General features: G+C 57.2%; 1 protein-coding gene across 2 annotated transcripts in view; it reads left to right on the top strand.

The window, feature by feature from the left end:
• Positions 1–20,073, top strand: part of LMX1B (LIM homeobox transcription factor 1 beta) — a 79,361-nt gene extending 59,288 nt beyond the window's left edge. Inside the window, exons 3-8 of one of the 2 annotated variants that reach the window (XM_060013301.1) lie at positions 14,268–14,500; positions 16,774–16,955; positions 17,147–17,224; positions 17,361–17,427; positions 19,432–19,575; positions 19,916–20,073. In XM_060013301.1, the coding sequence (XP_059869284.1) occupies positions 14,268–14,500; positions 16,774–16,955; positions 17,147–17,224; positions 17,361–17,427; positions 19,432–19,575; positions 19,916–20,073 (862 nt within the window). Of the gene's footprint in view, positions 1–14,267; positions 14,501–16,773; positions 16,956–17,146; positions 17,225–17,360; positions 17,428–19,431; positions 19,597–19,915 lie in introns of both variants that reach the window. The other variant, XM_060013300.1, reaches the window with a different exon arrangement.
• The last annotated feature ends 945 nt before the right edge of the window (positions 20,074–21,018 follow it).

Genomic DNA, 21,018 nt, shown 5'->3' with positions numbered 1-21,018 from the left:
GGGAGGGGATCTGAATGGCTAGGGACTAGGGACGGGGTAGAGGAGAGAGCAGTGAACAGCCTTCTTTACATTTGAATATTAGACCATGCAGTGCATGGTGCCTATTCAAAAATACGTCCAATTATTTTAAAAACACCCCCAGTTTAAAAAGTAGATGGTCTGCGAGACCCTGCGCACTCCAGCTCCTCTGGAGCTCCTGCTACTCTGCCTCTTGTCCCCTGCCACACACGCATCTCCGCAGCTTTTATTTCTGGTTAATGCTGGTCCCGTCTCTGGGCCTTTGCACGCACTGTTTCCTCTGCTGCCTGGACTGCCCATCGCTTCCCATCCTCACCTGGCTGATTCTCCTTCCTCTCTCTCTCAAACCTCTGTCTTCAGGAGAGTGGCCTTCTCTGATGCGCCCCCCAGCTTGGGCTGGCTAATGAACCATTGCGATGTCTTCCTATTCGCTTGTCTCCCTTCTCGGCTTGTAGGGCCATGTGGGCAGAGCCCACTTCTGCCTTGTCCACAGCTGTCCCCAGTGCCCAGCACTGCACCTTGCACACAGTAAACACCACATCGGTATTTGGGGAATGGGTGAACTAATTAGCAACGGGAGAGGATGTCCTGAGAATTCCAAGGAGAGGGGGCTGTTGCCATGGAGGTTGGTAGGTGCCCACCTGGGCCTTAAAGCAGGAGGATTTTGCCCACCTGACTCACAAGGCGCCCGGGCACAAAGCAGAGGGCAGTGCCAGGCGCAAAACCCAGGCAGCTGGATTTCTCTCTCTCGCACCCGGTCTGCCAGCCCCGCTCTCCACGCTCAAGCTGAGCTGTGTGTCTTGGCGAAATTACCCGCCCTCTCTGCGCCTCAGTTTGCTCCTTAGCAAAATCGAGGCTTGGCAGGGGTCCCTCCGAGTTCTAGGGGCGGGGCCACGGGGAAGGCGCGCACACAGTCGGCGCTGGATAAATGCCGAGGGAACTGCTGTGGGCGCAGGGAAAGGGTTAAAGCCGGGCGCTTTTTAATTGTCAAATGACTGCGGGCGATTAGCGCTGGCAGCTTCCTCAATAATCGCTCTTCTCTGTACCTGCTGGGAGCTTAATTAAAAAACAAAGAGGCTCAATTTAAAGGCCATTACTATGCTAATGCGGCCGGGCGGGCGGTGATTAAGCGGCTCGGGCGGGCTGCGGGCTGCTGGGGCGGGGCGCGGGGCGATCAGTTACCCACTAAACGGGCGGCCTGGCGGCGGGCCGGGAGCGCGGTGCGCGGCGGGGCCCAGGCCCGGACCCTCCTGCAGCGCCCGGGCGCGGAGCCCCGAGGAGGCGGTCTCCCAGAGCCTCTTTTTACTCCCTGGCAAGGGCCCGGGCCGCGGGGAGGGAATAAATGTCACCCACTCCTCTGAGGGCTTCCTCCTCCAGCATTTCCCCCCGGCCTCCCCCCGGGCCTGGAGTCCACTCTGCTCCTGCACCCACTTCTCGGGTTATCGTGTCTCAGGCCCCTCAGCTGGGGGACGTGTTCTGCCCATGCACTATGGCTGTGTCCCTGCAGTGTCAGCCGGGCACAGGCCACTGGTCTGGGACATTTGCTCCCCAGTCCCCAGGCAGCTTCCTAATCTCCAGGAAGGCAGGAGAGAGGTGGTTTTACTAGCCAGGCTGGCCTGGGATGGGGCCCTCCCTCTACTAAACCAGCTGAGTGACCTTGGTAAGAAAGGGACTCCTGCCTCCGAGGGGGGTCATGAGGCACTGGTGAAGCCCCTGCCTGTGAAGCTATGAGCACAGGGCTGGTGTGGTTCCTGTGAGTGTGACAGTGGGAACGTATGCCAGTGTGCAGTTCAGAAACTGGACAGCAAGAGTGCAGGTGTGTGTGTCTGTTCATCTGGGAGGCGGGGCGGGGGGTGGTGGTGGTCCAGATCTTGTGAGACTGGGCAGTGAAGCCCTCAGTGACTGGGCTAACAGTGTTATCTCTGGCTGCTTTAAGAGGAGTATACGGTAGGGAATCAGGGAGCAGACGGCTCTTCTGGCCCATGGAGGTCTGTGCTGAGCAGTGGGCTGCTGGGTGCCAGCTTTAAGGGCTGTTTTGACAAACTCAGGCTCGTGACCAGAGTGTAGAGAAGCAGCCACCAGAACCTGGGGGTTATAAGTGGGAGAGGGAGGTGTCAGGGGAGAGATCACTGAGTAAGAAAGAGCACACTCAGTCCACGGGGTCCCAGCTGAAGCTGGACATTCCACACCCAACATAAGATACCACAAGGCTGTCTTGACCCGTAGTTTTGACCCTGAGCATGTTCTTCATTGGCTTCCTGGTGAAATTTGTGGTCATCAACTTTGGTGATTTTGTTGCTAACACTAAAAACCACCTGAGCCTGGGGGTAAATTTGACTTGGTAAATGAAGCAGTACAAAATGCAACTGACAGCAGTGAAACTGCTCATGGTAAAATGTGTCACTGGCTACAAATTAACCGAAGAGTCAAATCCCGATAATCAGTAAGATACAATACAGGCACAAACCTGACAGTGAAGCAAATCTTTATCAAAAATTTTTCATGGGAAATAGTTCATCTCAATGAAAATAATTTTAGTAAAATGGAAATGGAAAAACTTGTAAATTATTTAACTGCACTAGAAAGAAAATTGGTCAAAAAATTAAATTGCCTTAATGGAGTTTGTTCCAGAAAACACTTGCTCAAAGGGAGTTTATCAGTGTTGTTATAACCCTAATTAAAATGCTGTGGTCTATGTATAGGGAGTCCAGAATCCTTGGGGTCAGAATGATGCGGCCAAAACATCAGTGAGGTCAGCTGTTAGGCTCTGTGGTGCCCTGGATGTCTCCTTCTGAGACCTCTTTCCCCTGGAATATCTTGTTCCCCATTGATTCCTCATCACCTAGCACAGCACTTGGTCATGGTGGGTGTTAGGTGAATGCCTACAGAATCAACAAGCCTTCCAGTAAGCCTTAAAAGGCAGTTTCTGCTTTTAAGAGGAGGAATCGTGGCACAGGATTTGGCACAGAGCGAGTGCCTGAGTATACGTTGGATGGATGGATGGATGACTGAGAAGGGTGGACGGGTGGGAGATGGGTGGATAGCCCAGCAGGTGCGTGGATGGAGACTTGCGTGCATGGGTGTGTGTGTGGATGAGTAGATGGAAACAAAAGAAACCTGACCTGTCTATCTTCTTTAGCCCAACATTCAAGGCCTCTGGCTTGACCCTTCTCCTTTCTCACCTAAGCTCCAACCTTTCTGAACCACTGTCTCCCTAACCCTGAAAATGGCCTCCATTTTCTTCATGGCTTTGCTTTTATCCAACCCCTCCCTCCCAGAACGGCCTCTCTGCTCCTCTGTCCCTGCCTACCCAGAGCCCAGACACTGGGACTGGACATACTCCTGTTCGAATCCCAGCCAGCACTTGCCCCTTTCAATTATTTACACTCTTTATAGCCCCCTCCTCCAGGAAGTCAGTCCTTCTCCCCCACCCCACTGACCTTACACTTCCTCAGGCCCTGTCCTGGATCGCTCAGCCCTTCCTAGGTCACAGCCTTGGGCCTGGCCTATTCTGGCCACTCAGGACCCTGGAGAGAAATCCAAAGGCCTCTACATCTTGTGGTGTGTGGGGTTTCTTATCTTGCACCTGTGTTTTCAGCCCCTCATATCTGTACCTTCAGCACCCCCAGGCCCAGCCCAGGTCATGGGCCCACAGCGCTAAGCTAATGAACCGAGCAAGTGCAGAGTCATTCCAAGGGGCGGGCAGGGAGGATGAGGCTGAGGCAAGAGAGGGCTTCAAGCACAGGGAAGTCCAGGAAGCCAGGAGGCGAGGCTGGGGGGGGTGTGCTCTGAAGCCCGTCCCAGCTTCGATCCCAGTTCTCACAGTTCTGAGCGGTTGTGTTAACCTCTCCAAGCACCACTTTCCCCTCTTATGAAAAGAGTGCCAGAGCCCGTCTCTAAGGGGTCTTATGGGGGAGGAGTATGTGTGCAAATAAGGCACAGGGCCTGGTATGTAGGAAACACTTAATAAATCTTAGTAAGTAATAATAACAATAATAATGGCTGCTGGGACAGGAATAAAAACGCAGACATAGAGAATGGACTTGAGGACATGGGGAGGGGGAAGGGTAAGCTGGGATGAAGTGAGAGAGTGGCATGGACTTATAAATACTACCAAGTGTAAAATAGATAGCTAGTGGGAAGCAGCCCCATAGCACAGGGAGATCAGCTCGGTGCTTTGTGACCACCTAGAGGGGTGGGATAGGGAGATGCAAGAGGGAGGAGATATGGGGATATATGTATATGTATAGCTGATTCACTTTGTTATAAAGCAGAAACTAACACACCATTGTAAAGCAATTATACTCCAATAAAGATGTTAAAAAATAATAAAAATTGATGTTTCAAAAAAACAATAAAATAGGGCTTCCCTGGTGGTGCAGTGGTTGAGAGTCCACCTGCCAACGCAGGGGACAGGGGTTCGTGCCCCGGTCCGGGAAGATCCCACCCCCCGCGGAGCGGCTGGGCCCGTGAGCCATGGCCGCTGAGCCTGCGCGTCCGGAGCCTGTGCTCCGCAATAGGAGAGGCCACAACAGTGAGAGGCCCGCGTACCGCAAAAAAATAAATTAATTAATTAAATAAAATAAAATCAAACATAGAAAATTAATAATAATAATGGCTGCTGGATTTGGCAACCTGGAGCTGGTGACTCAGTGAGAATGGGGGAAGGGAACCTAGGATCAGCTCAGAGGGGTTTGATGAGCAGGTGGGAAGAGAAGGCATAGGGCCTGGCTCATAGTAGGTGCTCAGTGAATGTTGATGGATGGGTGAATAAATTAATTATCAAATGAATGGAATTCACCAGGGAAGGGCAGAAAAAAGAGGGAAGAGCATCAACCCGAGGGTTAATGAAATGATACAGGTAAAGCCCTTAGCTTGGGGCCTGGCCTGGAGCACATAGACCTCTGCTGCTGTAGGCCCTGGCTGGAGGGCAGGAAGAGGCAGGTGGGGGATGATCAGAGGGGCGTGATGCTCCACCTTCCACCAGCCCTGCACCATTGATTGTCTCTCCCTGATGTCACCAAGAGAGGTCTGGTCCCTGGAGAAGCCCCAATATCCCCAAATGGAAAAGCAACTCCTGAGGCAGAGTCTGGGCCTTGCCCCTAAACCCCCAGGGGTCAGAGCCCCAAAGGTGAGAGACTAGTTATCAGGTGCCACGCCACGTATAACTCACTCTGTAGGAGTGTGTATGTGTGTGAGCGTGTGTGTCTCCATCCTGGCAGCTCCCAGTGTCTCCAGCCCAGGGCCTCTCTCTGAACACCAGACTCATACGTGCAACTGCCCTCTGGACACATCCACATGGCTGTTAGAATTCAGCTCAGATGTAACATGTCCTGAACTGCACTCCTGACTCTCCCCTCCCCCACCTCACCTCGGTCTCCATTTCATTTAGTGGCAACTCCATCCTTCCAGTTGTTCAGGCCCCCAAATCTTGGACTCACCTGTGCCTCTATCCTTTCTCTCACATCCTCTCGTGTCCCTATCTGCCTTCAGAATGCATCCCAGGTAGGGTGACTTCTCAGCACCTTCCCTGGTCTAAGCTGACATTATCTTTTGCCTGGATTATTGAGATAAACTCCCAAAGCATCTCTGGGCCCCCACACAGCTGCCTGAGGAACCTGATTAAAATGCAAATCAGATCACACCCCGCCTCTGCTCAAAACCCTCCCTCCAAAACCCCACGTGACCTGCCCCCCCCCCAGCTTCTACCTGCACCTCCTAGCCCCTTCCCCTGTTGCTCACCTGCCCCAGCCACATGGGTCTCCTTGTCTTTCCTCCAACACCCCAGATACACTCAGGCCTCAGGACCTTTGCACTTGCTATTCGCTCTGCTGGGAACCCCTTTTCCCCAGATATCTCACTAAGGCCTCTGCCTGTTCTTTCTAAATCTCCTGGCCACACACACACACACACACACACACACACACACCCTGCCCCGCCCCGTCGCTCTTCTTTGCCTCTTTATTATTCATCATTTTTACCAATTGTTACACTCTGCTAGAGATCTATCTATCTGTTGCCTGTCCCTCACCCTTTAGATTGGAAGCTGGGGGGGCGGGGTTGGGAGAGACTGTCCATTTGACTCATTGCTCTATCCCCAGCCTCCAGACAGTGCCTGGTACGTAGTAGGTGCCAAATAAATATGTGTGGAATCACCGAATGTGTGCCTGCCTGGCCAGGCTGGCCCCTGGATGGTACCCCGGGCTCCCAGCTGGGCCTGTCCCTCCCTGCCCCTGACCCGTGACCTCGAGCCCCGGCTGCGGGCTCCCCGACAGCGCCCCAGGCCGGGATCAAAGGGCCTTGGAGCCAGCAGCCCCGCACAGCTGGGTCTGTGCGCCCGCGGGAAGCGCCAGGGCAGCCCTCACGGCAGGCCGGCCCCGGCGCGGCTAGGTTGCGGAGAGGCCCGCGCGCCGGCGGCCGCCGGTCCCAGCGACCGGCCACGCCAAGCATTCCAGCCGCGTGATTGACGCGCGCGCACCGGGGCCCCCGCCTGCGGCTCCCGCCGCCGCCCGCCTGGCCCGCCGCCGCCGCCGCATCAAAGCAGATGTTTGCAGCTGGTTTGAGTTGGATCCCCATCAACAGGCCCCTTTTTGTCTCAAAATAAAAACCAGCTACGCGCGGAATGATAAGGACGCGGCAGGCACGTGGGGGAGATGTCAACGAGTCGGGGAGGGAGGCGGCCAGGCAGCTCCCTCTGCCTGCTCTCACCGCATCAGCTCCTGCAAGTGACAGGCAGCCTCCAGCAGCAGCAGCTGGACCCCCAAGAGTGTCTGGAGTCCTGTCCCCTCGGCTCCTGTGAACTCCAGCTCATCTCTCAACCAGCATCATCATAGACGCCACAGTCCCAGGAGCCATACTAATACGAGCCACCTCCTGGGCACTTCCTATATGGGGGCCTGTCCTAGTGCTCTGCGGCCACTCCATCCCGGGATCCCACGCCAGCCTGTGGAGGTGTGGCACAGAGAGGGCAAACACGGGACCATGATCACGTTAGGTGGGGATTGTGGTCCGAGTTTTCAGACTGGAAAACGGGTTCAGAGAGTAGAGGTGGCTGGCCCCAAGGTCAGGCAGCTGGTAGGTGACAGAGCTGGGACTGACTCTTCAGACCATTCTTTCTGCCTCCAGGACCAAGTTCTTTTAACTCTGTGTCATGTCACCTTTCCCAGGAAGTCCCCAGCTCTCCTCCAGATTGACTATCATGCCTTTCTATGCCCACCGCAGCCTGCTGAGTGTACCCCGTCAAAGCACATGTCACGTTATGCCAGCTCCCATGGGACGAGATATGATCTGACTGTTCCCCAAACATCTTGCACGAGCCTGGCACAGAGTCAGACTCCTTGGGTGTTTGCTGGGTGAATCCGTGAAGGTGTGGACAGTGGGGACAGAGGGCCTTCAGTTCCAGGTGCCAAGCCTCGTGGTCCCCATGGAGGGAGTGCTTCCAGGAACTGTGGGACTTGGGCCTGGAGAGGCCCTAAGGGAAACCAGGTCCAGAATCTCCCTGGTCCCCAGTGTGGCCCTGGGGGAGGGTCTCACAGAAGCTCATACCTCAGGGAGAACTCAGACCCAACGATGTGATGGGGGCTTCAGACTTGAAATTGGAGGTGCAGAAGAGAAGGTTCCAGAGCCTGCACTGGGCACCACGTGACACTTAGACTGGGGGGCGAGAGGGACCACACACCTGCCGAGATGCCCTCTGGACTAGGCCTTCTCACATCACCAGGTGAGGGAAGGATTAACACCCCCATTTTACAGAAGAGGAAACTGAGGCTGACCCAAGGCCACATAGCTGGTGTTGGAGATGTGGAAAGTCACACCTCTGAGGACGAGGATGGGGGTGGGGGGCTGTTAAAAGGGCCCTTGAATGAGCAGGAGAAGGAGGAGACACAGGACAGAGGGTCTAGTTGGCCCACCTTGAGTCAGGTGTCCAGGCCTGGCCCAGTCACTTAAAGGTCAGGGAAGTCATTTTATACCAACTTGGCACTCCCAGGGCTTTCCCTGTGAGCTATGGATGCCAGTGCAGTGCGGATGTTGGGGGTGTTACTGCAGGACTCCCAGCCCAACAGGAGTGATGTATAGAACTTCGTTGACAAAAAATTGGGACACTGATTCCGGGTTGTTTAGCTGTGGAGGGGGCACGGGAGGGCAAGTTCACTTATCTTGTTAGCTGGTAGTATTCTAAGACCCCCCCAGAAGCAGAGGAGCCAATATTCTATTGTCCTACCTGGCTGCCCATTTCATTTCTCCCAAGGTTATTCATTCACTCAACAAATAGTCACTAACCACCAACTCAATGCCGGAGCAAAGGGTAGGGGATTGAATTAGACCCAGTTCCTTATTTCTAAGTCAGTGGGGGCTTGAGACACACAAGTATCTGGATCTGTGGGTATCAGGGAAGGCTTCACAGAGGAGGTGACAATTGAATTGGGTCTTGAAGGATGAAGAGGAGTTCAAGGAGAAGTAAAGGGAAGGGGTTGAGAAGATTGGTCCTAGAGTCAGTTGGAATTTTAGGTGCTAAGGAGGCAGGAAGGGACTTGCTGTGTTAAGGGAACAATGAGAAGTGTGGCAGCTGTAGCAGAGCATCTGAGGCCAGGTGTGACAGGGGTAGAGTGGGGCTTTGAATGCCATGATTAGATCTTTGGGCTTATCCTAAAACTGTTGGGAGCTCTTGGACTGAGAACCCAGCAAGAGGCTACATAAACTGTAAAGTGCAGTGATGGGGGTCTGGGAATGGCAGTACAGTGAGGAGGAGGAGGCCGAGGAGCTTCTACTCAGCAAGGATAGTGAACTGGTGCTTGGACAGTCTTGGAGAGATGATGACAGTGATCATGATCACCACGTGTTGAGCCTGGGGGGATGTGCCCAGGCCATCCTCCCCACTGGACAGATGGGGTCACTGAGGCTCAGAGAGGAGAAGGGACTTGTGTAAGCTTCCAGTGCAAGGAAGTGACAGAGCCAGGATTCCAAGCCTAATGAGTGCTGTGTGGACTCCAAGATCTGGGGATGAAAACCCGTGAGGAGAGGCTGGAGGGGCCCCGGGACATTAGGAAACCAGTTTTATCAGAGGTAAGAGAATCAGCTGTACTGCATGTATCACTGCAGGTGTCAGTGGTTTAAGAGAAATTAATTAATCATTTTGTAATCCACGTTCAAATGCTCCCCAAAAAATTGGCTTTCTGAGTTTTGTTTATTAGCTTTATGAGTTTAATAAATTGAGCATTAAATAAATAAGCCAATAAAAACTCAAAGGAGATGGAGACATGTTGTCGTAGCCTGGGACTCTTTAAGAGGACATCCCGAAAAAGGTAATTTCTTAAGCTGCAATCACAGATGATCCTGGGGGAGGGGGAGATGTTCAGTTTGGTTTAAGAAACTGGGTGCTGGGCTTATGCCAAGTAATAAGAACTCGGGGTGTTCAGAGCCTTGAGGGCAGACAGACGTGGGCATGATACTCAGAGCAAAGGGCCAGGGTAATTGATGAACAAAGAAACATTTGGATGCACAGAGCAGGGAGGGAGTATATGGTGATGCTGCCATGTGACCTTGAACCTGCCCTCTGCATCTTCCTGTGCTCATCTGTGAAACGGAGATGGAAACATCTTCCTTTTAGGGTTCTGTGAGGACTTAATGGGGTGATGCAGTTAGATGTTAACTGAGCTCAATGATATTAATGAGACAGACAGAGAATTGAGCCAGGAGTGCTCTGTCCAGCCCAGGCCAGACAGAAGCTAGAAGGATGGATCGAGAACCAGGGTGGTCATGAGAAGGGGGAATGGTTGGGACCTGCATCAGGAAGGCTGCTCCCAGGGACCCCTGGGAGACCCCAGCGAGGATAATCAATGAAAGCATGTTGGACTCACGTGGAACAAGAGAAAGGCAGAAGCCTGCTCTTGTGGGATGCCTTCTTCACGCCAGCACAGGGCCGAGGGCTTCACATGCATTCAGCTCTCCCAACAACCCCATAGGTAGGTACCATCATTCTCATTTTACAGATGAAGAAATTGAGGCTCACTATCTTGAACAAAGTCACACAGGGAAAAGTTATGAAGCCAGAAGGGAACCCCAGGCTGCCTGCTTTAGCCTCCTGCCCCCCACACAGCTCCCCTCCCAGGTGGTCCTGTCTCCCCAGGGCAGGTGGGTGAGGCTCCCACAGACCAGCTTCCCACAGACCAGCTTGGGGGTGGGGACTGACTTGCCCTGCCTCACGGGCTGAACAGGGCTATATTGGACGGTTCAGCATTCATTCAGCAAACATTCACTGCTCACCTTAGCGTGTACAGGGACTTAGGCTCAGCACTGAAGACACAGAGGTGACCACGGGGAAGGTGCACCTGGAAATACGTAAAGTGCAGTCGTCAGGAGAAGTATCTGAGACTGGAGAGGAGAAGGGGGCTTCCTGGAGGAAGGGATGCCCAAGCCAAATCCTTCATAAACAGATATTCGCCAGGCAGAGGGTGGGAGAGGGGGAATGGCGTTCTAGCTTGTAGTCACAGCCTGAGGAGAAAAGGGTCGGCGGTTTACATGCAAAATGGGGAGGGGGTTGTGTGGATTGCCAGCAAGCCTGTGTGTCTGTGTTGTGGTCACGAAGCTGCCGTCTAGATTTGGAGCTTCTGGATTGGGGGAGGAGCCAGGGCAGGGGGATTGGCACCGAGAGGGCAGGGCAGCTAGAGGGAAAGCCACAGGGAGCTCCCCCCACCCCCGGCCAGAGCTTCGGAGCTGCCCCACAGCACCCTATCGTCCCCTGACCCCGGGGCCTGCCCCATCCTGGCCTCCCAGCCCAAGGGTGGGAAGCAGCAACACACCCATCTGGAATCCCCAGGCCAGCTGGGGAGTGGGGACTGTTGTCCCTATCTTACAGGTGAGGAAAGTGAGGTTCAGACTTGCCCAGGGTCACAGAGCCGGTCAGGATGGAGAGCAGGACCAGGGCTGCAAATCCAGTGCCCTCGATGCTTTCCGGGCCTTTCACATCAGGCTCTGGAGCATCTCTGGGGCAGGAGGGGAAGGGAGGCGGGGTGGCCCGGAGCTTTTCAGCCTGAGCAACTCTGCATCTCTGGTCAGTATTTGCAGCTTCTGGGCAGCATTCACGGAGAGGCCCGCCCCAGCCCCCAGTCACTCCCTCTGTGCTCACAGCTTTATCCTGACAACTCACTGCATTTTCACACTGAGAAACAGGCAGTGTTGCTGAGCCCATTATACAGATAAGTGAGCTTAGAGAGAGGAAATTACTTGCTCAGTCACAAAAGAGCAAGTGGTGGAAACAGGCATTGAACCCGAGTCCATCTGATTCCAGTGCCACCCGCCTGTAGCTGGGGCTGCTTCTCAATGGCTGGTTCCACCGATCCTTCATGGTGGGAGGGATCGAAGGAGAGAGTGGGGGTCTCGCAGAGGAGGGCACCCCGCTGGCACCCCAGCCCCTCCCACGCATGCAGTTGGTAGTTCTCACCCTGGCACGGTAGACAAAGGCAGCCCCATAATTGGGAGCGAGTATTTCATGTGTCCCCCCCCCCCGATGTTTTATTGGGTGGAGAGATGCTTGGAGACCAAACGAATGGCACATTCTGTTTATAAAGTGTGCAGTTTGTTTTATTTCCCGAGTTTTTGCAATCTAGATAACAGATGATGCCCCGAGTGGCTGGCGCTGCCTCTGTGATGGCGGCACCGAGGCTTTGGAGAAGTATTAATAATAGATTGTGTTGATGAGTTTGGAGAAAGTAGCAATCGACCCCCTGCTGCCAAGGCATTAGCGGGGCTGTTCTGAACTGAAGCCTGCATGGTGGCAGCGCCTGCAAATGCGGGTCACACACCCCTCCCCTCCCCCCCCCCGCTGCCCCCTCCCACTGACTAAGAGGGCCTCCTCTCTGGGAACCGCCCAAGGTGTGCCAACCCAGCCTGGGGCCCTGGCCCTGACATGGTGACACAGAGATGCAGCCATTGCCTGTCCACCCGTGGGCCACAGAGGCCAGGCTGCAGCCCTTAGTGGGGCTGCCAGGTCAGGAGGTAGAGTGTGGGGAGAGGGACAAGGAGGCAGTGAGAGGGGCAAGACAGAAGTGTCCTCCATGTCAGAGCAGCAGGTTCTGCAAACCTGGCTCCTTCCCTAGCCCCTCGGCAGAGTTGGAGGGCCAGCCAGATTCCTAAGGGCCTCTGCTTAGGGTACATGGACAGCTGAGTGGGTTGCACCCTGAACAAAGGTCTCCAGCCAAAGGGCCAAATTGGAGCTGCATCCATCTCATATACCGTTGTGAAGGCATGCACTGTGTGGGCCAGTGGGGTCCTGTCTGCCTGAGCCTCTGCACCCCCTCAAGCCTTCACTCATGGCCTTTTCAAACACTGAGGCCTCCTTGAGGATCAGGTGGACCTCTGTAGAACTGGGAGCTGACAGGGCCATGTGCCATCACTCTGATGTGGTACTCATTCATTGAATTAAATGCTCAGTATCATTGAATCCTGACAACAGCCCTTTGAGGGAGGTCCTGTTGACATCCCCATTTTATAGTAGAGGGAACTGAGGCCTGAGATAAGCATAGAGGATGCCACCTCCCCCAGACTGGGGCATCAAAGAAGGCTTCCCAGAGGAGGTGGCATTGGAGTTGGGCATTGCAGGATGAGTAGGAGTCTGCTGGCTAGACTAGAGGTGGGTGGCAGGGGTTGCTGGGGTGTCCCCAATTTGAGTGCCCTGGCCAGTGCCAGGGCAGCAGGCAGAGCTCGGAATGGCCCTGCCCACTGCGTCCCACCAGCTTGCCGTGGGCGGTGCTGATGGCAGCCTCGGGAAGGGAGGCAGGCCGAGAGCCTCGCATTTATGGCCATTTCTGTTCCAGAACCGATTAGTAGAGAATTGCAGCTGTAATCTGTGCCTGTGATGGCGGGCCATAAAGAGGGATGGGATGTGCACAGTGCTCCCCAGGTGGCGCCCGCAGACGTGGCCCGGGGACGTGGGGAATGAAAAATGGTTTTAATTCCCTCCCAGCAGCAATAATTTGATTCTTCATAAATTTTTCCATCAAAGTGTTGTTCCCACAGAGCAGGGCACGTGACAGGGATCGGGGGCCGGGAGGAGCGGTCAGTAGGTGCAGGCAGAGGCGGGGCCCTGCTGCTCAGACTCTTTCTGCACACTCGCCGGAGTCACGAAGACCCCTGCCCCCACCCCCAGCTTTGTCTCCGGAGATGGAAGATGGATCCTCCCTGTCACGGAGGGACTGGATCAGGCCCGGGAACAGAGACGGCTCCATCATTTACTCCCACGTGACCCTGAGCACGTGACTCTGCCTCCCAGCACCTCAGTTTCCTTATCTCTAAAATGGGATTAATATTTCCTGCCTCATAGTGTTGTTGCAAGGATGAAACGCATTTCTGCATGCAGAGCGCTTAGAAGAGCGGCTGGTACACCATACGTGCTCCGTGAATATCTGTTCACGGTGTAGATTCCTAACCTAAGATGAGGGATAAGCAGGTGGTAGCCAAGGCAAAGCCCAGAACATGTTGAAGAGCCAAGGTGATGGTGCTCTGGAGAGACTGCAGGCTGTTCCATGGGGCCGAAGCCTCGGGGAGCAGAGGGGTCAGAGAAGAGGCAGGACTGTGAAGGGCCTGAGTGCCAGACTCAGGAACTTGAAGGTTCTCCGGAGGGCACTAGGGAGCCATGGAAGAGTCTGGAGCAGGGAAGCAGCACGATCAGATGTGTGTTTTAGACAGATCCCTCTGGCTGTCATCCTGGAGGGTGAGTTGAAGGGTTGGAGAGGCCAGGAACCCAGGGAGGGCACTGGGGCAGCCCTCAGGCAGGAGAGGAGGGACCCAGGCTGGGTGATGGGCTGGGTAAGGCTGGGGATTGCTTGGATGTGGGGGAGAGAGGCAGGGGCAGAGAGGAGGAGAGCCGGTGCTAGAGTAAGGGTAGATGGGACCTGTGGGCTGCCTGGCCTTCCCCTCAGGGCAGGGGCCCACCTGGCTCCCAGGGAAGGCGGAGGCTGAACCTGCACTCTGCCCTCTAGTGGCCACTGTGTCTCTAAGCGGGAATGACCCTGAGCTGATGCTCCCAGGAGAAGGCACCTCCGGGCAGGTTGCCCAGTGCAGTGCCCACCGTGAGGCCGCCAGGGCCCTGTGAGCCAAGGGGGTAGGGCTCCCACTGTCTGGCTCTGTGCTCAGGGAGGGCCTCTCCCACTTGGGCTAGAGGGTCAGCGTGGCGGGAGGAAGAGGTGCTTTGTGGGCAGTGCCTCTGGGAGGGACCACTGAGCCCAGCCAATGCGCCCACTCTGCACCTGCAGGCTCTTCGCGGCCAAGTGCAGCGGCTGCATGGAGAAGATCGCCCCCACTGAGTTTGTGATGCGGGCGCTGGAGTGCGTGTACCACCTGGGCTGCTTCTGCTGCTGCGTGTGTGAGCGGCAGCTACGCAAGGGCGACGAGTTTGTGCTCAAGGAGGGCCAGCTACTGTGCAAAGGTGACTACGAGAAGGAGAAGGACCTGCTCAGCTCCGTGAGCCCCGACGAGTCCGACTCCGGTGAGCTGCGCCTGGAGCTGGGGCAGGCGGTGGGGAGAGCCGCCCCTGCAGGAGAAGCCCACTCGTGACCCCAGGACCTGCACTATACACAGACACTGCACCCACATCCGATACGCACGCGCACTGATGGGTTCAGTACACACGTGCACATGTGGGGTGCACACAGACACGTGTGCACAGCCTCACAGGTGCACGAATGTACTTGGACACTCACACACACAGGTGTAGGTGCATGTGATCACAGATGCACACACACAAGCACATAAAATGCATGTGTGGATACCCATGCCCAGGAGTGTAAATACACAGACACATGTCCATGTGTAGACATGTGCTTACATGCCCAAGCATGCAGAAGCCCACACCCATGTAAACAACATGTGCACGCACACCCCAGCACACTCACGCAGTGAACACCTATGCGTGTGGCTGCACACGTTCATCCACATGCTTACATGTACTGTAGCTTGCACACACATGCTGCCACACCGCCTGCTCTCTGGCCCACCACCCTCCCCCTGCTCTTATCCTTGCTGTGGCCCCCCCACCCCGACAGCACAGCATCCCAGGGGTCTCTCCCAGCACCGGGCCTGCAGGCTGCAGGTGTCTGATCTGATGCAGCCTTTCTGCATCGCCCCCCAGAGCCTTCAGCAGTGGGGAGCAGCAGCCCCAAGCTATTCCCTTTTTTCCCCGCTGCATGGGGAGACTGGGGCCCTCGGTGGTGGAGGGAGAGACTCCATTTCCCGGGGTGAAGCCTCCTCTCTACCCTGCTCCAGCCCCCAAAAGACTTTACCAGTTTGGAGCCCTCCTGGCAGGAAGGGCAGGGCCAGCTGGGAACAAGTCTTAAGGACGGAAAAGTCAGGGAGCAGGCTGGCACCTTGTCATTCCTGGGGGTGGCGAAGATGGACTGGAGCAGGGGGCGTGGGGAGGAGGCGCCCTGATCTGCCGGGCCTTGTGGGGAACCTGGAGCCCATGGTCACAGGACCTGCCCACACGAAGGAGCGCTGTCCCTGCCAGAGTCTTTGGAGGAGGTGTGAGCTCCCACCACCTGTACCTCTGTCCATCCCTGGGCAGGGCACCACGGCGGCCAGGCTGCCTGGGCTCCTGTGGGAGAGCAGAGGCCAGCCAGGTGCCATTGGCACGTTCACGCCAGGCCTAGGGAGGGGTTCTTGGAGGGAGGTCCCCTCCACAGGGGTCATGCTCAGAGGAAGATGGTCTAGGAGAAAGGAGACCAGTTCAGACTCGGGGTCAGCAGGAGGCATGGGGGGTGGGAGGGATGCTCTGCTATCTGTGTGGGGCTGGCATCTCTGAGACCCACAACTCGGGCATGGAAGTGGGTGTGGGTGTGCCTCCGGGTGAATACACACGCTTCTGCATGCACGTGTGTGTCTGTTCAGATGTGTACATGTCTGTATGCCCCTGCCTGTGAGCATGCACCTCTACGTGTGTGTGTGTACGTGTGCACATGTCATGGTCACAAGTACTCCTGTGTGAGAACGTCTGGAGTGTGTGTCTTTGCCCATCAATTCTTAGTCCCTGGAAGCTCCAAGGAAGCAGGCTCCTGGTAGCCTCCTCTCTGGGCCGTGAGGCCCAGCTAGTGCTGGGCTAGTGCCGTGGGAACTGGTTTTCCCAAAGGCTGACATGCTGGGCTGGGGTCTGCCAGGCACCGGAGGCCAGCAGGACAAGATGGGTCCCAGGCAAGATGGGTCAGGGGAAGCCCAGGGCCAGAATGAACACAGATGCCAGCATCTCTCCTCAGGTGGGCCATGGGCCTGATGAGGACAGCAGATCGGCCACAAGTGAGCATCCTATGCTCCCTTCAGTGTGTCCAGCCACATGTGTACACCTGCGTGCTTCTGCAGTGCCCATACCTGTCCCTACGTGGGCCTGTATCTCTACCATTCTGAACGTGTACACATCTGAGTGTGCAATGCACGCGTGCCTGTGTGTCTCTGCCTGCTCACCAGGGTGCCTTCCTGTGTGTGTCTGCCTGTGTGTTGTCAGCAGAGCAGGTCTGGGGGCCTTGGTTCAGGTCTCCCTGGGGATCCAAGCTAAGAAAGTGAGGAGTGTGTGCTGAGGAAGGGGACACACAGGGCCTGGATGGGAGATGAGAGACTAGATAGGCAGGGTCTATGGGTCAGGGGAAGGGGGTGGTCTTTACCCCGAGGGCACTGGGGAGTCGTGGCAGGTGTTAGCAGGAGGTGATGGGATCCCATCAGGTAGCAAGTTGCCTGAGGATACAAGGCTGACAGGCTGGGGTGTGTCCCCCACAGTGAAGAGCGAGGACGAAGATGGGGACATGAAGCCGGCCAAGGGACAGGGCAGCCAGAGTAAGGGCAGTGGGGACGACGGGAAGGACCCGCGGAGGCCCAAACGACCCCGGACCATCCTCACGACGCAGCAGCGAAGAGCCTTCAAGGCCTCCTTCGAGGTCTCCTCCAAGCCCTGCCGGAAGGTGAGGGGCACCTGGGGTGGGGTGGAGGCTGACGGCCCCGAACGCGCTGCCTTTCCAGACACCACCCCTTCTGCTCCTGCTGGGGGCTGGGCGTCCCTCCCCCTCCCCGCCCATCCCCCCAAACCTGCTGCCTCCCAGCTGCTGCCCCCCGCCTACCCCCAGGCCTGACCCGTCTCCTTCTCTATGGGCAGGTCCGAGAGACGCTGGCGGCAGAGACGGGCCTCAGCGTGCGTGTGGTCCAGGTCTGGTTTCAGAACCAAAGAGCAAAGGTGAGTACAGGCACCTGCCACCCCGCTGGACAGGGGTGGGGTGGGGAGGGGGTGCAGGCAGAAGACCAGGGGCCTGATGAGGTGGGAATGAAGGGGGGCTGGAGGCGGAGACTGGCACACACTGTGTCTCCTGCAGATGAAGAAGCTGGCACGGCGGCACCAGCAGCAACAGGAGCAGCAGAACTCCCAGCGGCTGGGCCAAGGTGAGCAGGGCGGCCCGGGGTGGGGCTCAGTCTCTGTAACTAGACTCCCAAGAAACCTCCCGCCAAGGTGATCAGCGCTCAGGGAGCTGCTGCCTTGGAACCTGCTGAGATCAGTAAAGGAGACAGGCAGTGGGGGCCGTGGGACACAGGAGGGGAGATGGCAGGGTGGGTGGCCCAGAGGGGTGGCAGAATTTCCATATTCAAAACAGCGACGCGGTGTGCCAGGCACTGTTCTCACCGTTCCACACGCTCCGTCTCACTTAATTCTCACAGATCCCTGAGAGGAAGGGCATCGTTACATCCCATCTCACAGATGAGGAGACTGAGGCTCAGGGAGACTGAGGGACTTGTTGGGATCACTCAGCTAGTAAGGGGCACAGCCAGGCTCCAGCCCGGAGTGTAGGGCTCCTAAGCCTGTGCTTAACATGACCATACACCCTACTGCCCGCAGTAGAATTCAGCAGAAGTCTCCAGAGAAAGTCTGAAGGTGTTGAGGAGTCCAGCGTGGACTGGGCTTTGCCCAGATGCTGTTTCCACAACTTGGGCTGGGGCTGGCCTCCCCGGCCCCATGGGGACATGGAGCCTTCTAGGTCTTGAAGGGAGGGCACTGGGAGCTCCCTGAGTCCACCAAACTGGGGAAGGGGCCTCAGCTGCCTGCTCCCAGGTGAGCCGGGGTCTCTGAGGCGGCTGCCAAGGGATTGATGGGCAGCCCCTCTACTCAGAACTCTGGGGCCAGACCAGTGTCCCAGGCTGGACCTTGGGCTTCAAGGCCGTGGCCTCAGAGCCCAGCTCTTCCTGTCTTCTTTCTCTGCCCCCCTCTCCCGAGACGGCGCAGCCTTCTGGGGCTGCAGCCACGGCTTCAGGTCTGCCAGCCTGCTCCCAAGCTGTGTCTCACTCTCCGGTGTTCCCAGCTGCCCCCTGGATGCAGCCTCCCCAGGAATGTTCCACGGTCCCCTCGAGCTCATCACAGCCCATACTGCACTTCATACCGCTGCCCCTGCTGCCACATGCACAAAACACCCCCTACAGCTCCCCTACCCCGTCTCAGCAAATGGCACTACCACCCACCCAGTACCCACACCAGGAACCCAGGAGTCACCTCCCCCGTCCTGTCCTACACGTACTGCATCTGCTCAGTCACCAAATCAGGCAGTGGTTTCTTGTCCCATGTCCCTCATGCCCCTCTTAGTCTTTCCCACATCTGCATTAATACGGACCCCAACTCCTCCCAATGGTCTCCTCCTCTGGCCTCCACCCTCCCAGCCTTTCTCCACAGTCGCTCCACAGCTAAGACCCTCCACTGGCTTCCTACAGCCTCAGGCGAGCCCCCACTCAGCTCGGGTCGCCAAGGAGCCATCTCTCTCCTCAGGCACAACCTTCTCTTGTCCTCACGCTCCATCCCCATGGACTGGGCTCCTTGCTCCCACAGGGCAGTTTCTCTCTTCTCTGCCTTTGCTGCCCTTCAGCCTGGCATGCCTGCCCCCTGCTCGGCTGGTTGAACCTCTGCTGGTTGTTTAAGTCGCATGGAGGTGGTGGGCCCCTTCCTCCAGGAAGCCTTCCTTCCCTGAGCCTTGTTGGCCGGGGTGCGGGCTCCACCTTGATGCTCCCAGATGCAGGGCACTCACTGCACCCATATGTTGTCGAATCAGTACTGGCTGCTCACTGGAAGCCTCTGTCTTCCCCAGGCTGGGAGCTCCTGGAGGGCAGGGCTGTAGGAGGAAGGGAGGAGGTGGGGAGGGAGGGCTCTTTCTGGAAGAGACGCTGGACTGTGTGTCTGGGGAAGGTTGGTGGGCTGGGGGGTCAGATATGTAGGCTCAGTGACCCTAGAAGGCCACAGGCAACCTCAGCAGGGGCAGGGCTGGGAAGGAGGAGGCCAGAGAGACTGCAGTGGGCAGCCTGGACTCGGGGGTCGTAAGGGAGGTCATGGGACTCCTGGGGTACATCTTTGAGGTCTCCAGGACAGGGCAGGCAGGGCCAGTCAGTGAGGGCGTGCTCTGTCCCCAGAGGTCCTGTCGAGTCGTATGGAGGGCATGATGGCCTCCTACACGCCGCTGGCCCCACCGCAGCAGCAGATCGTGGCCATGGAGCAGAGCCCCTACGGCAGCAGCGACCCCTTCCAGCAGGGCCTCACGCCGCCCCAAATGCCAGGTGACCACATGAACCCCTATGGTAAGCTGCCCGACCCCCTGCTGCCCCAGCACGGCCCCTGCCCCCTGCCTGACCTGGCAGGCCTGGGGCTGAAAAAGCCACCTCCCGCCCCAGGGCCCCCCCGCCCCGGCAGCCCCTTCCGACACAGCCCACCTGCCTCCTCCTGACCAGAAGGGGGCGCCCTGGAGACCTCACCCACAGCCCCCAACCCCTCTGGTCGGGCACCGTCGGCAGGTCATCCTGTCCCTCCCTCACCTCCAGCCACACTGCCTGTAGGGCCAACAGGGCCCCCAGGAGCCCCAGCCTGTACCCCGGTGCTGACACCGCCTCTGCCCCCCAGGGAACGACTCCATCTTCCACGACATCGACAGTGATACCTCCTTAACCAGCCTCAGCGACTGCTTCCTCGGCTCCTCGGATGTGGGCTCCCTGCAGGCCCGCGTGGGGAACCCCATCGACAGGCTCTACTCCATGCAGAGTTCCTACTTCGCCTCCTGAGAGCCAGCTGGGCCGCACGGACGCTTGGGCAAGGGCCCTGGGGTGGGACTGCAGGCCGCAGAGGCTGCCCTGCCACCCGCACAGACTCTACAGACAGCCATACGGTGCCCTCCCCTCGGCCAACTGGGCCTGGCTAAAGTGCCCACTGGGCACAGCCAGACAGGCAGACGGGCACAGCCTGGGCAGGGGCTGTGTCCTGCCCACAGAGACTGTCACCCCCAGGGACCCAGAGCTCTCGGACAGCCACTCATCTCCCAGCCCCACCTCGGCCTCCATCACCTCCTTCCCCCTCCCCATCTCTTTTATGGGAAGCTTAAATTCTCTCTATTTTTTTAAATGTCCTCTCTCTGTCCAGGCCACCTCCATGGCATGGGCCTAGGTCGAGGCAGGGCCCCCGTGCATGCCCCCAGACGATGGTGGGTGTGAGATGTGTGTGTACCTGTGCCCTGCACTGTGCCCACCTCCCCCGCCTCTGAGGTCAGGCCCGCCAGCCTAGGATCACCCCTTCCAGCTGGAGCCTGGAGAAGGAGTAGGGAAGAGCCTGGCAGGTGGGCCAAGCCCACCACAGCTCTGCCCTGAGGGGCAATCCTGGCGGGACCAGGGACGGGTAGGTTGAGCCCAGGCTGACTCAAAGGGATGGAGACATACATGCAAACACACACACTTAAAGGCACACCCATGCGGAAACGCACACAGATACATAGACGTGCTGAAAGAGACAGACAGGCCTCTGCGGGTCAGCCCTGCCCTGCCCTGTCAGGAAGCAGGAAGCGGCCAGACAGGGGCAGGGAGCCCCTCTGATAGCAATAGGAGGGGAGGGAGGAAGTGAGGAGGGTAAGGTGAGCTTGAAGCACGTGGACACAGATGTGTCTTAGCTTCTGTCCAGATGGGGGCTGCCTGGGCAGAGGCAGAGGCCGCAGAACCAGGTAGAATCAGACCAAATGG

The sequence above is a fragment of the Delphinus delphis genome, chromosome 6 (assembly GCF_949987515.2).
Source record: "Delphinus delphis chromosome 6, mDelDel1.2, whole genome shotgun sequence".
NCBI lineage: Eukaryota > Metazoa > Chordata > Mammalia > Artiodactyla > Delphinidae > Delphinus > Delphinus delphis.
The sequence above is the reverse complement of the archived record's forward strand: the minus strand, read 5'-3'. Positions and strand labels throughout refer to the sequence as shown.